General features: G+C 57.2%; 1 protein-coding gene across 3 annotated transcripts in view; it reads right to left on the reverse strand.

Moving 5' to 3' along the window:
* Window positions 1-453: 453 nt before the first annotated feature.
* SLC37A1 (solute carrier family 37 member 1) overlaps window positions 454-15,650 on the reverse strand; it is a 56,018-nt gene continuing 40,821 nt past the window's right edge. For all 3 annotated transcript variants that reach the window (XM_070407139.1, XM_070407136.1, XM_070407137.1), the window contains exons 12-20: window positions 13,343-13,433; window positions 12,294-12,356; window positions 11,692-11,777; window positions 10,681-10,729; window positions 9,513-9,586; window positions 7,738-7,816; window positions 3,440-3,537; window positions 1,862-1,926; window positions 454-1,344 (exon numbers count right to left, since the gene is read on the reverse strand). In XM_070407139.1, coding sequence (XP_070263240.1) covers window positions 1,329-1,344; window positions 1,862-1,926; window positions 3,440-3,537; window positions 7,738-7,816; window positions 9,513-9,586; window positions 10,681-10,729; window positions 11,692-11,777; window positions 12,294-12,356; window positions 13,343-13,433 — 621 coding nt within the window. In that variant the 3' untranslated portion in view covers window positions 454-1,328. The remainder of the gene's footprint in view (window positions 1,345-1,861; window positions 1,927-3,439; window positions 3,538-7,737; window positions 7,817-9,512; window positions 9,587-10,680; window positions 10,730-11,691; window positions 11,778-12,293; window positions 12,357-13,342; window positions 13,434-15,650) is intronic.

The raw sequence follows: 15,650 nt of genomic DNA on the forward strand, positions 1-15,650 counted from the left end.
CGGCTTGTGAGGACAGGGCCATTCAGAAGACCTTCATCAGGCCTGGCCCTTCTCTGACCCTTGTGGGAATGACGATAGTGACCTTGACCTTGGTGGTGTCCTTGACCGGCTCCGAGCACCGCCCTTCATGCTGTGAAGGGGCAGCGGGGAGTGCTATCCACGCATCCTCCTGAGGGAAATGCGCGTCACGCAGACTTGGAGATGCCTGTGTAGGAAGGTCTGAAAGCCTGCACTCCGTGTGCGACTTCAAGGGCAGCCCGCTCCTCCCCTGGGTGACATTTCACAGTCAAGGACAAATCTTGGCTTATGCCTTCAATTGCATGACTTACAAAACATCCTGTATTTGAAGGAAGCTCGGCCTGCTCCCCAGCAGGGTGGCCCTTCTCTGCTGGAACAGAAAACCAGGAACACGCAGTTCTATTGGAAAGTGAGCAGGAACAATCACCATTCTGATTGAGTTTTTTAAAAAAACATTTTATTTCAAAGGGTAGATAAGGGTTTTGCTAGGCAACAACCGAGAGAACAGTGGCCACGGAACAATCAGTCTGTCTTAATAAATAACAAATGCCCTGTGAGCCAGGCTCATAGCACAGCACACACTCTAAATAAATAAACCCGCCGTCCCAGGTGTCTGGCCCGTGGGGAGTGAACACATTCAGCACTGGGACCAGCCACTGCCAGTGCCTCCCCCCTCAGCCCTCAGGCCCCTGCCCGTCTTCCCGGACCCCACAGGGGGCCAGCAGTGTCAGGGCCCAGAGCTGGGATGACGGGAATCCCGGGGGCCCCGGGGCTGGCATTCCTGGTGCCCCCGGGGCCCCGCAGGCGTGGATGCTTCCTCGCTGCTCTGTCTCACAGTGGCTGTCAGGTGGGCACAGAGAGGAAGTGCTGGCAGTCCTGCTCCGTGGGTTTGACTCAGTTGTGAGGCTCCGTCACTGGGAAGGGGCTGTTTGCTGGCTGCCTCCTCCCTTGTGCTGCTGGAGCCGACTGTCTTCCACGAGTGTCCTTGGAGTTCCCGCCCTCGGGCACTCACCCCGTTCTAGCATTCTACGCCGAAATACCTGAGAGACAGGGCACCTGAGTGTCCCACAGCACATGCCAGGTGTCCCCGGGCTCCACCATGGCCACAGCACCTCCTCACTGCGGTCCCCGAGCGCCAGGCCCGTCTGAAACAGCACCGGGAGTTCTCAAGGTGGCTTCTGTGTCTTTTCCAGGTGCATGTGCAAAAGGCAGGAGTAAGTCATTCTTTTCAACACAGGATCCTTTACATGAACTTTTCCTTGAAAGACAGTTTGTGGATGGGCCTGGCGTCCCTCTGCAGAACTGAGTGGTCAGTGTTCCTTAAACCTGAAAGGAAAGGGTGAAATAGCAGCTGGTCACACAGACATGGCGGTCGGAGGACAGATGCCCCTGGCCCTGCACAAGCCCCTCGGAGGGAGTGCCAGCTTCCCTCCCCTCTGCAGGGGGGGGGGGGTGGGGGGGCTTCCTGCCCATCCCTGCCCCGCCCCACAGCCTTGGGGACCAAGGGGGGAGTGGAGACAGGAAGGGGGCAGGGGCCGGGCTGAGCTCTGGCTGCCACCTGAGAACAAGAGCCCAGCTCCCTGAGAACAAAGGAGGCCGTCTGCCATCTCCCGGCTCCCGGCTCCCGTCTTTCACTCAGATCTGGAGGGGAGACGACCAGGATCGATCCACATCAGCCATTTATGGGCAAAGGAAAAGGGGAGCCAGCGAGCTGTGGGATGAAGGGGAAGCGGGAGTTGTCTTTCTTCTGTGAGAGCAGCCAGGTGTGGGCGGCAGATAAGCCAGAGAGACGTCTGAAGCAGCAGCGCTGTAATCACAGGGAGGAGGGGCCCGGGGGACTTACGGAACTTGACCCCCTGTCGCTGACCCTGGGCAGCTCAGCTCCTTGTGTATGAGGCGGATCAGGAACTGCACCCAAACAAAGACAAGACCGCGGTCACTGCCACAGAGACCCCGAGAGCCGAGACCCCGAGTGCCGCCCTGCCCCCACTGGAGCCGGCCTGCTGGGCTCGCCCAGCACATGCCAGCGTCTGCCCCCGGACACTTCTTCAGAACATAAAGGCCTTGAGGCCTGCGCACAGGCAGCAGAAGCCCCAGCGCAGGGCTGCTGCTTACGAATCCCTGTGGAGGACGTGCTGCTGGAAATGAGGCTGCAGGAGAGACTTCAGCCAGAGGGACTGCAGGTGCAAGTCATGTTTAAAACGAAGTGAGTCCAGTCATGAAATGTCCCAGTGGGAAAAAGGCAGAAAGACAAGGTGACCCACAACCACGTGACACGGGGGACTGGAGAGCCGCGCAGGGGGCTCAGAGCCAGGCGAGCCTTCAGCACGGGCTCTGGCGGCTGAGGCAGTCATCCCGCCCGCAGCCCCCAGGCGCTGCTGATGCTGCCGGGTAAACCGAGCACAGCCCAGCCTTCGCCTTGGCGAGCTCTTCGCCTTCATGATCTCTTTCATGCCGAGAGGGCTCAGGACCAGCTCCCAAGTCCAGACTGAGGACCAAACACCACCTGAATTTAACTGGTTTTCCTTGTGTGTCTCCAGTCTTCCCCCAAGTGTGACACCAGCCCCCAGAAGAGCTCGAGGCCCACGGTGGGCAGCGCCCTGGGGCTCTGAATGGGTCCCTGAGGGACGTCTGGTTCTGGGACGCTGTGCCAGTGGGAGGGTTTGGAGGGACAGCGTGAAACCCACGCAGCCATGCAGGACCCAGGACTGAGCCTCAGCCAGAACCTCAGCCAGAACCCCGAGGGAGGAACGTTCGTCTCCTTGGAGGCTTCAGGTTCAATTGGGAGGTTAGAAGTCCCCTCGAATGTACAGACTAGAGAGAGAGAAGAGGCATTTTTCTGACATCAATTCTACCAAGTTCCAAAGGTGAGAAGTGTGGGTAGGAAGAAGCCTGTGATTATAACAAGCGGGTCACTGAAAGAAAGGGAAGCAGGAGGAAAATACTTGCTGTTTGTTAGTGTCGGACAAGCCCTCAATAGTGGTGACAATTCTGAAGGACAGAGCTCAACCTCTGACACACGAGGAAAGTTCCGGCCCGTGTGCACCTCTCCCGGCAGGGAGGCCCCGCCGGCCTGGCTGCTGCATGCACTGCAGAGGGTTGGCCGGTGGATGTGAGAGCCCGGCTGCTCGTCTGACCACACGCCATGGGCAGTCCCCCTGGCCTGCAGGTGACAGGGCCGGGAGCCCCAGGGAGCCTGCACTTGGCCTCTCTGCGTGGTCCTGCAGCACCAGCAGCAGATGGCCGCTTCTGCTTCTGCCCTTTGTTTAAACCAGGAAGAGGAAGGGTCTCGGGCAGTGACATTTAGAGAAGTGAGGACACGCCCCAGGCCCAGTGTCCCTGAGAGCTGCAGGAGCCCTCGGGGAAGGTGTCACATGGAGACGCTCATGAAAGGCTGCTTGACAAGGAGCCACAGACTTACCAGTAAGGCACAGGCATCTGCAAACATCAGCATGTAGAACACGTTGTTCCATCCCGACGGGGAGATGAGCCCGGCCAGCAGAGGGCCCAGGGCCGCTCCTGAAATGAGGCAAGTGGGCATGCGTTCTGCGTGAGGACGGCCTCGGGCGGGGCTGTCTGCAGCACCAGAGCGGGGCTCAGACCCTCACTGATAACTAAGCAAAAGCATGAAAACAGCAGCGGCGCTGCCTCACCTGTCAGAGTGGTGAGGGGTAAGAAGCTGAATTATATTCAGTCCTGCCCAGGGCACGATTGGCACAACCTTTTTCTAGACGCAAATCTAAAATATGTATTGTCATTAAAATGTTCTTTTGATCCAATAATCCTATCGAAACATTTTATAATAAAGAAATCCGAGTCTAATGCTATAAAAATATCATTTGGAGAAATGTAAGGTGTGTAGATACTAAGACAGTATCAATGCTAGTTTCCTGATTCTGATCACTGTTCTGAGGTCACGTCAGGGAGTTCCTTGTTTTGGGGAAAACACACTGACTACATAGTTGCTGGTGAAGGGGCAGCATGAATGCAGTTCACTCTTAAGAGGTTCAGAAAAATATGCTCATGTCCCCATAAGTGTACATGTGTGTGGACAGGTGCGTGTTATAGGTGTGTGGGGTGAGAGAATGGGGAGATGATAAGGCAAACATTGTGTGAATTCTTTGTATTTGTCTAAAATTATGACCACAATTTTTAAAAAAATTATAAAAACAAAAGAAAAGAAATATTCCTCAAGATGCCCAAAGACCCCTGTGCAAGAATGTCTGCGGGTGGGTTTGGCCATTATTCTCCTGCAGGAACGGAATGATTGTGATACGTGTGTGGATGGCGAACTGGAGAGGCATGAAGAGTTCACACAGGGGCATGAACTCTGAGGTTTGGCCTCAGAGAGGGAGGTCCCCACTTTACTCCTTTACTTACCGATACTCCCCCAAGTGCTTGCAAAGGGCACTTACTACTTTTGTAACCTGAGATGTGACTGTGGTTTTCTTTGTCTCAGAAGAACTTCCAGGTAAACAGGGTAGGTTGTTCTCTAACTTCCCAAACACCACAAACGAACCACAATTGAATTTAAAACTCATAAACCCACGAAGAGAAGGGAGGTGAGAAGGCGTCGGTCCCTGGAGGGTGGGTTTTAAAGGACACAACAGCAGACATGGCAGGTGCTACTTCATGTTCTAGACCAGTGGTTCTCAACCTTCCTAATGCCATGACCCTTTATTACAGTTCATGTTGTGGTGACCCCCAATTTCATTGTTACAACCTTCCTAATGCCATGACCCTTTATTACAGTTCATGTTGTGGTGACCCCCAATTTCATTGTTACAAATTGAACATAATGAAAGCATAGTGATTAATCACAAAAACAATATGTAATTATGTATGTGTTTTCCGATGGTCTTAGGCGACCCCTGTGAAAGGGTCGTTTGACCCCCATAGGGGTTGTGACCCACAGGTTGAGAACCGCTGTTCTAGAGGAAGAGGCCAGGGACCCCTGCTCAGGGCCAGGCCCATCCAGGCCCAGGAGGCAAGGGAGGGAGGGAGGGAGGAGCAGAGGGTGGGAGGGGGAGGCGGCAGGGGAGGAAAAGGGGAGTTGGCTGTGGTCTTGTCTAAAGCACTGTTCCCTATGTCCCTCCACCCCCCATCCCAGGTTTCTCCTCCACAAATACTCCAGTGAACACCCCCCTCCCCCAACACCCCCACTCCTGCAGGCGAGCACAGCTTAACCTTTGGAGAATCTGCACCAGAGGCTCTGGGCTCCGGGACACCAAGGCCAGTGTAGGGCAAGGATGAGTCAGCAGCAGCCAAGCACAGGGGAATGCGGGGGAGGCCACCATTGTTGCCAAGCCGCCGCCTGCCCTCCCACACACAGCAGAATGGTGGTAGCCAATCCCCCCTCCTCCCCCTGGGCACTGGGGGCATCTCCTCCAGATTCCAGGCGGACCCACGACCCTGAGCACCAGCAGCGACACGCCTCCCCTGCAGCAAGTTTCTAATAGGTGCTCAGCGGCTCGTCCTGAAGAATGAGCATGAAGGGCCGGGCCAGGATCCGCCGGTACCTGAGGAACCTCAGCGAAAGCAAATAAGCAGGAAAGGCCCCGACTGGGGAGAAGGAAACTCCAGGAGTGTAATCCCCTCAGAGCTAACGGACAACTAGGCTGAACCATCCGGAACTTCCACTTCTGTGTCTGCAAACCGGGTCGGTGTCGGCGATTTCACATGACTCGGTCTAACAGCAGCCAGGAGATAAGAGGAGGCCGCACCGAAAGGCAGGCGAACCTAACGAATATTAACACTATGCGAGCCAGAGGAAAAGGTCACCAGAGGTCAGACCGTCAAGACGCCTCCGAGAAAGAAGAAAAACACGGTGCAGGTGGGAAGGAAAGAAAGGAAGAAAAGGAAATGGAAGATCAATCCAGAAAGTTCAACATCTGAAGAGTAAGTTTTCCAGAAAAAAACCCCCGCAGAAAAAAACTAACAAAAACAAACAGAGGCCCCTGTGCCAGCGATGAGGGCCCCGGTGCCCAGGGCACAGCGGGTGAAGAGAGGCCTCAGAGATGCAGATGTGAGCCTATGGGGAAAACCACGGCCAGACACGAAGGCCGGGGAGAAGCACCACTGTGGACTCCTCCGTGGGACAGACTCTCCACGTGACGGCATAACTCAGACACCGTGGCCTTGCCAGCGGGCATTTCCCCTCGAGCCTTTCTCTGCTTCTGCCACATTGGGCAGCACTTCCGGAGAGAAATAATGAGGGAGACACCGCGGTGGACAAGCGTGTGCCGTTTCCATGGCAACCGCCCCCTCGGGGCCTGTGCACTGGAGCGGCAGAGCCTGGAGGTCCGGGTCCCTGCCAGGCCTGTGCGTGTGGGCGCGACCGTCTACATCAGCGAGTGCTGGGGTCAGTGGAGGGGTGACATGTGGTTCGGGTGCCCTCTTTCATCCTCCGAGAGGTTGAGGGGTTCAGAGCTGCGCTTGGGTTTCTCCCACACAGCTCAGCGCAGCCCCTTTACAGATGCAGCGACTCCCTCTGAGGCAGCTACCTCTGCTTCCCTCTTGTTTTGAGAACATCAAGAAAGATGTGTTTTTCTCCTCATTCATTCTTCCCTCTTTTTGAGCCCCATCCTTGCTTTCTGGCAGCAACCGGTGCTGCCAGCAGCTGTGAGGGCCTCTAACAGCGGCTCACAGTGGGAGTCGACTGACTCACACCAAGGCCTCCGGGACAGGAGGCGGAGCGCAGGCTGCACAGTCCCAGTGCATCATAGCCCGACTTCCCGTGAGTGTGACTCCCAGCTGAGGAAGTTTCTCGTGGGCCACATGAGCCGGGGAGAGTGGGCCTGCTCCACGCGGGGAGTCGAGCTGCCCGCAGACACCAGGGGGCAGAGCACCCACCTCCCTTTCCTGACATGTCTGCAGGCCCGAGAGATGTCCTAAAAGGGATGGTCTCACTTTAAAACAAACATCAGAGAGGTGGGCACTAGCCCCATCCAGCAAATTCAAAGCCACCCCCAGATCCGGCAAAATGAAGGCACCAACGATGAGGACAAAGACGGGGCTGCTATGACCCTGGGGAGCGCAGAAGCTTGAGCCCGAGCTCCTAGACAACGGGCGGCCGAGGCCCCACACAGGGGGCTCCAGGGCCTCCGCAGGGAGCGGTCACAGTGCACATGAAAGCTCCAGGAGGGCAAGGACATGGCCCGCGGCTGCCAGCCTTCGGACTGGCTGGTAAGAACAGGCTGGTAGTTTCCGGTGCCCACCTGCCCCTCTGAGGATGAGTTTCGTACTTGACCACCTTTCTGTCCTTCAGAACATGCTACTGAACGCTCTCCCAGAACCTCAGCAAGGCTGCTCACACTGGAATCCGGCACGCTTTGGGACCTGCTATTTTTCCTGCCATTTCCATTCCCATAGGTTCTGTCCTGGAGATGACAGAGACACATCCCTGGGCCAGCGGGCCGCGGGCCAGGCCGGAGTTTGCCGACAGGCGGCTTTATAAAACCCTGGGTGCTTTCACACTGACGAAGGGTTCCAACCAGCCTCACGCCCATGTCGTCTCTGGAACCATCCGGCCAAAGAGGACAGACTGTGCCCACCCCCTGGTCCCTTGGGCTTGCACGTGCTTCTGCTCTGCTCATATTTTAAGAAGGCCGGCTGATCCCAACATCACCAAAGCAATTGGAATCGTGGTATCTGTTAATTAGGACGTGATGATGCGGTTCCCCTGTGACAATTAAATTTAGAGCTAAAATACCCACGTACCTACAGACCCGGTTCCGTCGATGATGGCGGTCACGGTGGCGAGGGCGTGGGAGTTTCCTTTCAGACTCTTGTGAGTCCCCTGAAGAGAGGGAAATCGGTGTGAAGCTCGTCCCAGGGGCCTCGGGGGGAGAAAGGAGCCCAGCCTTCCACAGGGCAACCTACACAAGAACTCAGCAGAGCAGTTCTGAGCGTGGGCATCTGCCCTTAGGGCCCATCTTGGAAAGACTGACAAGGTTTCGAGTGGCTGTACGTCCTGCACCCACTTCCCCCGTGTTCATTCCTTACACGGTTATGCTACGTCTGTTATAATTCACCACCCAGGACGTCATTCACTAAAATCTATACGTTATTTGGGTAGCATTGGTTTTTTATCGGACGTTTAACCTCTTTCTGTCCCAGGTTCCCGTCCAGGAGCCCTCACGACATTGAGTCATCGTGTTGGCTGTGACGGATTCCAGGCTCCCCTTGTTCCTGGTGACCCGGACAGCTGTGAGGAGCAGGAGGCCCCTCTGTTGGGATCTGTCAGATGTTTTCCTCACGATTAGATGGAGAGTGGGCTTGGGGGAGGAAAACTAGAGGATAAGTGCCGTGTTCGGCCCTTCATATCAAGGGCACACGTGTCGACATGGCTTATCGCTGTTGCCATTGACCTTGACCCCTGGCAGAGGTCGGGTCTGTCAGGTATCCCTGAATCACATTACCTTCCTGTCCCACCTGCCCCCTGTGGAAGGAGGTGGCAGACAACCCACACCCGAGGAGCGGGAGGCTCGCTTCCTCTTGGAGGGCAGAGTTCGGCACATGTATCTTCTCCCCATTCATCTATACACGGAACTACTTTTAAAAGGTATTTTGTATTTTAGTGCCACGCTCCCTTCAGGTGCCAGTGTATGATACCGTGTGACATGTCTGTCCTCCATGTTGTAGGTGGGAATGGCCTGCCTCCTCGGGTTGGACTGGGGTCAACGGGATCGGGAGTCACCTGTCGCCTGGTCAGCAGCCCTTCTCCAGGAAGACGGTCAGTGGTCCCTGGGGTCCCAAGGCCGAGGGTGGTTCCTGCCACCGTGGCATTGACATCTACCGTCCTGCACAGGAACTGCCTCTTTACCACGGTGGCATCCTGTCTGGAACATGTCCTCCCAAGGCTGGGACCCCGTCTGGCTTGTCTGCAGGCCCCACACCAGTGGAGGGTCGGGAACAGGGTGGGCACCCAGACTGGGCCGAACCCGGGAGGAGTGGGCCTCACTGCCGCAGCCCCAGGGCAGGCTCTGGGTGTACAGTCCCATGGCCTGCGAGGCCAGCACAGAGGCGTGAGACAGGCCACTGGCCTCACCTCAGCCTCCTCGTCTATAGAATGGGGGCTACAATCTCCCCTCATTTGCTCAGAAAACTCTTAAATGGATAGATACTGGTCATTTAAAAAAAGTGCTTCTAGCCTGGCCACGATGGCTCAGGGGTTGAGTGTCAATCTATAAACCAGGGGGTCACAGTTTGATTCCCAGTCAGGGCACATGCCCAGATTGCTCAATCCCTGGTGGGGGGGTGGGGGGTGGGCATGCAGGAGGCAGCCAGTCAATGATTCTCTCTCATCATTGATGTTTCTCTCTTTCCTTCTCCCTTCCTCTCTGACATCAATGAAAAAAAATTTTTTTAAGTGCTTTTCTAAACACAGCATGGTACTAATAGAGACCATTGTTGTTAGGGATGGAAGAGGTGACCACCTCGGCCAGCACTTGCCCTCCTGTCCCCCGGCTCTGCACTGAGACGCGCCCACTCACCAGGTCTGCGGAGACGGCGGTGGTGATCAGCGCGTATGGCCCGCTGACTAGGGCCCCGCAGAGCAGCAGCATGGCTGTGGAAACCAGAAACCACAGGGGATTTAGGGAGCAGAACTGGGCCCCCGGGAGAGTCTCAGCAAATCCTAAGTAGGAAGCTTGGCATCACAAAGGGGTCCTGCCCCAGTGGGATGCTGGGAAGATGGCCCACAAATCCAGGGCGGGGGGCTGCCAGGGCCATCGTCATAAACACCTCCTTTGGAGTTGCCCCGAGACGTGCTTGGCAAGTCCAGCCACTTTCCCAAGAGTCAGGCTGTGCTCGGACCCGGAACTCCGTTCTTCCACCTCAACGGACAGCAGCTGCTGACACACCGAGGGGGCGAGAACCCGGGGCTCCGAGTACACACGTGACCACACGTGCCCCGGGATAGCAAATGCCCCCGTGGTCTGTTGGCCACCAGCAGCCACAGCCTTATCTGCAGCGGCAGGCCTCCCTGCACCCACATGCTGGTCCCCGCGGTACCATGGTGCCTGTTTCTGAAACGCAGTTACTTCCTAAACCGCCCTCTAGTTCACATTCCTCTGTGCAGACGCGTTCGGACCAGGTAGCAGCAACCTCCATGATATCCCCCCATTAGCAACCTGCCTCCCCGTAACTTTCCGTGGGATCACACAGCCTTCATCCCTGCCCATCCCACCGCTGGCTTGTTAGGATGGAAACAGTATTTCTAGGTGTCAGAGCCATGAGTTGGCAGTGCGAGTTAAAAACAGTCCTTCAGGGTTACGCAACTGCCCCAGAGTGGCAGTGACAGGAGCCAGCTGGGAGGAAGGCTGGGGCCTGCCCTGCTCTCACCTGCCCGGGGTGCAGGTGATATCTGGCCTCTGAGTGGCTCCTGGCCACTGGGCACCTAAGGCCCGTCACTGCCCGAGGCAGGTGGCCTGCCCGCTCCCACACTGGCTCTCAACCTGCACATGGGCAGGCCTGGTGCCTGGGAGCAGAAGTCCTGTGGGCTTCTCCTAACGTCCCACCCAGAGGTCACGGGGACTATTTCAGCCTCGCCAAGTGCCCGTTACACCAGCTGAATGCTCCTTTGTTAATTTTTCATTTCATTTCACCAAGCTGTGGGGTCAACAGACGTGTGTGAAGGAAAAGCAGGGCCCGTGGACTCACCGATGGTGGCTTCCAGGCCCATTTTGCTGATGGTGGAGAAGATGTAGAGCTGTGAACGGGCGGAAACAGGGTAACAGTGGGTTACAAGTGGCCGAGAGAGTGCCCTGGAGTCTGTGCTTCCGAGAAGCCAGGCAGGTGGCTCTCAGGAGCCAGACAGGGGCAGCCCTAAACAGAACGGAGGCCCTGCTCCCTGGCTGGGTGGGCTGAAGGCAGGTGTCTGTGGAGGACCCAGCACAGAAGCCGCTGGCCTTGTCCCTGACACGCGGGTCCCGGTTGTGCTCGCTGAGCTGGGGGCCCTGAACGGGGACCCTGCGGTGCTTCCTTCTCTGAGCTCCTGGCCAGATGGGCTGGGTTGGGACAGTTCTCCTGGAGTCTAACCACTGACCCCACAGCTGCACTGGGGAAGCGGGGGCCCAGGCCTGGGGGCCACACGCAGTTAGTTCCTTAGTGAAGGTTCTTGAGTGTCTGTGCTGGGCGGTGCCCACCACCCAAGAAGGCAGAAAAGTAGGCCTGGGTCTGGGGACAGTCACAGCCCAGCCGAGTGGCAGACCAGATAATGATGATGCAAGCTGGGGAGTAATAATGTTACATGTAACATGTTGTAAAGACAGTCACGATACAATGTTCCTTTAGCCCTCACACTGACAATGTGAGGTGCTGCTGCGGTCTCCTCACTTTGCAGAAAAGGAACCGAGCTGCAGAGTGGAAAGTCCCCTGCCAAGGTCCAGCTCCACTGAATACCAAAAACAGTGCGACCCGCTGTGGACATGATGGGCGGGGTCAGCGCTGAGGGGAGGTGGGGATGGCACCGGGGATCCTGAAGGATCAGTGGGAGTCTGGGGGGAGGAAGCGGGGAGGGCCCTGATGTGCAGTGGGCGGGGGAGGCCAGGGCTCTGCAGGCCCACGGGGTTTGCCGAGGGAGGTCTGAGCCATGGAGGGATCGAGCCTGGGCCGGGGGGGGAGAGTGCTGGCTGGTGGAGGACAGAGGGAGGCAGCGGTGGGGCAGCTCACCGTTGGGGCCGCGAGCAGCAGCATCAGCCCGCAGGTGGAGGCCCTCTTCTCCAGCCGATCCGAGATGACGCCTGCCAGGATCCCACCTGCCAGGCAGAGGGTGGTGCTGAGGGCTGCCTCCCCGGGTGAGGCCCCACAGAGAGGAAGCAGGATATACATATAGTCACAGGGCGAGAAGGCAGTGACGTCCTCTCCCAAGTCCCCGTTCACGTCCCCGTTAGCAGGAAGCCGCCTCAGCCATGCCTGACCTCGAACAGGCCGATGTGCTTGTGGTCAGACACGAGTGCCCCAGAGGCACCTCCCAGCGAGACAACGAGACAACGAGACAACGAGGGAGCCTCGGGTTTGCTTTAGGCCTTGAAAGCCCCTGTCCCGCCTCCCCTGTCAGGTTACTAACACCACCCGCTTGCCGCCTGCTGGGCACCCGTCCCTGACAGAGCTCAGGTGCAGAGGCAGAGCCAGGACTCGGGAGGGGATGCGCCCACGCAGGTGTACCCAGGAGGTACATCGTCCTCTCAGGGGTAGCCAGCTCTAAGAGGTCCGGGCCCTGGGTACTCATGTGCCACTGTTTGTACGCACGGAGCCGGGGGTGATGGACTCACCGAAGATCCCGCCCACGTCAAACAAGGTGGACAGCTCGCCCGCCTCCTTGGCGTCCAGGTGATCTGTTAGACCGAAGGGTGTCGCTGTGAGGAAGGTCCTCACACCACACCCTTTTGTTTCCTAAGCATGATGCACACCGAGGAGCTGCCAGCTAACTCCGACGGAGGAAAGCAAGCAGCCCAGCATGCGGTGGACACACAGAAAGGTGAGAACCAGACACTAGCCCCCCAGTGAGCACTGGTCCTGCTGTCTCACTGGCTCCCACTTTGGTTCAGTGTCGCCAGGGTTCCACGCAGCACAGGACAGAAGTGGGGCCGCTAGACAGGGAAGGATCCCTGAGCTCCTTACTGCCTTCCCTGTGCCCCACAGACCCCGCCCCTGCTGACATGCTGGTCCCCTCACTGTCCCCTCAGCCTCCGTCCTGTGACAGTCAGCCCTCCTGCTCGGGCTCAGGCCACGTCTGCTTGTCCTCGTGACCCTGGGAACATGTGGTCTGCACCTTTCCTGCCGTGCTCACACATGGGTATGCATGCTGCTACTGAGCTGGTATGTCCTGTCACCACCTACAGCGTCAGCCCTGCTGCACTTGGGAAATAAGACAAACTACCTGCTCTTCCCTCAAATTGGAACTCGTCCCCAGGAAGCAATTTCCAGGTCAGACCATCAAACACTTATTATCTCAGCTCCCCAGGGCCTCCGCTCCTGCTCGCCACCTGCTGTGGCCCACCGTTTGATGGAACTAGATTTAAACGCAGGCTGCCCTGGAACAGGGAAACCCCGTGGAACCAGCAGCCACGGCTGGGACAGGCATGTCAGCCCTTTAACCCCATCAAGGTTAAGACCATGGCACAGAACCTGCCCAGCCCAATTGCCTTTTTGTCTATACGTGTCCACTACTCATGTCGCTGGGTTCAAAAGTGTCTCTCTCACATCCTCACGCATCATGAAACTCTGCTTTCCACGTCCAAGGGACCAGCAGCTGAAGGGAGTTCGGATCCCAGCCTCCGCACAGAGCCTAACGCCTGTGCTTCCAGCCGCAGGCACTCACCGACACTTGTGATGTAGAGAGGGAGCCAGAAGAGGAACGTGTAGCTGACCAGCTTTGCAAAGAGCAGGCACAGGGAGAACTCGACCACACCCTGAAAGAGAGCGAGCCGCTTATCCCAAAGGTGCACTCACTGTGTTCACTTCAATATGCTGCCGCGCCCCAAGTTCCCCGACGCCCATAGACCACAGCTCTGGTCTGGGCTGGCACCTCCGGTGGCGGGGGAGAGGGGCAGTGTGGCTGCACAGGATGCCTGGGATGCGGGTCCTGGACGACTCCCGCAGGCTCCTACAGCTCACTACATCAGCTCAGTCAGTGACAATACGCACTGATGTGGCCCTCACACCACTTCGCTCTGAAGGAGTTCAGGACGAAGCGGAGAGTCACCTGGTTGCTGAGTATTTCATGCTATTTCTTTCTCCCCTGAAACCAAAACTCAAAACCATCGCACGTTATACAGTGATGGGGAACACAGAACATGTGCCCATTCTCTGAGGGATGGGGGCTGCTGCGCCCTGCCTGCACCCAGACTGTGGGTGCTGGGGAACACCCGGAAGAGCAGTGCAGATCTTCATGAGGAAACGAGGGCTGGAGTTTGATGGCTAACGGACAATGCCTGTCTGTGGTCCCTGGAGGCCTCCTTTAGAAAGAGCGGGTGCCCGTGAGCCAGTTCCAGGTACCGCCTGGGAAGGTTTAGTGAGAACCGGGTCACACGTCCCCCCCGGCCCCCCCAACGCTGCGTGCCCAGGCCCCACCACAGCGAGGCAAGCACACGCCGTCTATGCAGTGACCAGAGGACTCCTCTACGTCCCGGGCTCCTCCAGGAGCTCCGTGTTCAGGAGCTGATGTTTGCACAGGGGATACCCCAGCAGGAGGGTGTGTGTGATTCACTGCATCCTCACCATGTAGCTGGCGTTGTGCTCAGAGCTCTAATTAAGTGACCTCCTTCAATCCTTGAACAGCAGTAAGCATGACACCAGGCACTGAGCCGAGTGACGGATGAGGGAGTGGGGGCTCCGAGTGGCTGACACTTGCTGGGACACCCAGCTCCTCGGAGGCAGGGCCGGGGTGAGCCTGGCCAGGGCTCTCAGCCTGCTCTCTGCACAACCCCACTTGCATTTCTTAACTAGTGTGTACCCCACTTTCAGTAAAAGTATTTGAGGCAGCTACACAATAAGGTACAACGGAAAGGTTACTAGTGTTAACAAGACAATTTTAAAAATAACTTTCTATTTAAAACAGTGTTTCCTGCAGGCCAGCCCAGAGCTCTCTCTCTTTCAATGTCGGGCGGCCAGGCTGGGCTGCAGCGCCCTTGACTGAAAGCAGGTCCGGACTCCGGGCCCACCCAGTCTCATCTGTTCCACTGCGGGTCCCTCAAGTCCCTTTAAGGCTGTGACTGCGTGATTCTACGCTCTGGGTGTGCCCTTCCCCCTCCAGCCCCACACACGCACTAAGGGGCCTCCGGGGCTGCGTCCCTCTGCCCCTCTCACGGAGGGCGAGCGTCAGTGAATTGGTCTTGGCCGTGTGAGAGCCATGCCTGCTCCTGTGAGTACAAGTGCCCATGGGCGGCAGCTCAGGAGTTTCCAGAGCGGCCCCCACGGCCTGGCCATCGTGGCCCTTGGGGCAGGGTCGCTCTCCCTTTTCTGCTGCTTCTGCTCCTGCTGTGCCCTCACTGCCTCTCTGGTCACCAGTGTTAGAGGAAAACGGCTTCTACATGTCCATTGACAGTCCCCGGTTCTCTGCTGAGGAGCCCATGAATTTAATACCAGAAAACTCCGAAGCAACAAGAAATCTCACCACTGCACACCACCCCTAGGCCCCCCCCCCTTTTTTAGAATATTTTTATTGATTTCAGAGAGTAAGGGAGAGGGAAAGATAGAAACATCAATGATGAAAGAGAATCATTGATTGGCTGCCTCTTGCACGCCCCCTACTGGAGATTGAACCTGCAAACCAGGCATGTGCCCCTGACTGGAATTGAATCAGGGACCTTTCAGTCCACAGGCTGGCGCTCTGTCCACTGAGCCAAACCAGCCAGGGCCCCCAGCCCTGTCTTGAACACCTTCTCCCCGAATCTCCTTCACATCTGGTCACATACAGGGCCCACCAGCAGGCAGTGCGCATGCCCGTCTGCCCAGAGCCAGGACCAGCTGCCTCCCTGCACACAGCTCACCTCATCTTTAAACAACGAACAAGCCCAGGTTCTGTGGCCCATCAGCTTTCTGTCTGCACCCTCGCCCTCCTTCCTGGTAGAGCACAGCTCAATGAGACCAGGTCCGGGCTCCTAAAGCACTTTCATGGGTGAGGAAGT

Source organism: Myotis yumanensis, unplaced genomic scaffold, assembly GCF_028538775.1.
Source record: "Myotis yumanensis isolate MYYU_CA2020_CCGP unplaced genomic scaffold, mMyoYum1.0.hap1 SCAF_2, whole genome shotgun sequence".
NCBI lineage: Eukaryota > Metazoa > Chordata > Mammalia > Chiroptera > Vespertilionidae > Myotis > Myotis yumanensis.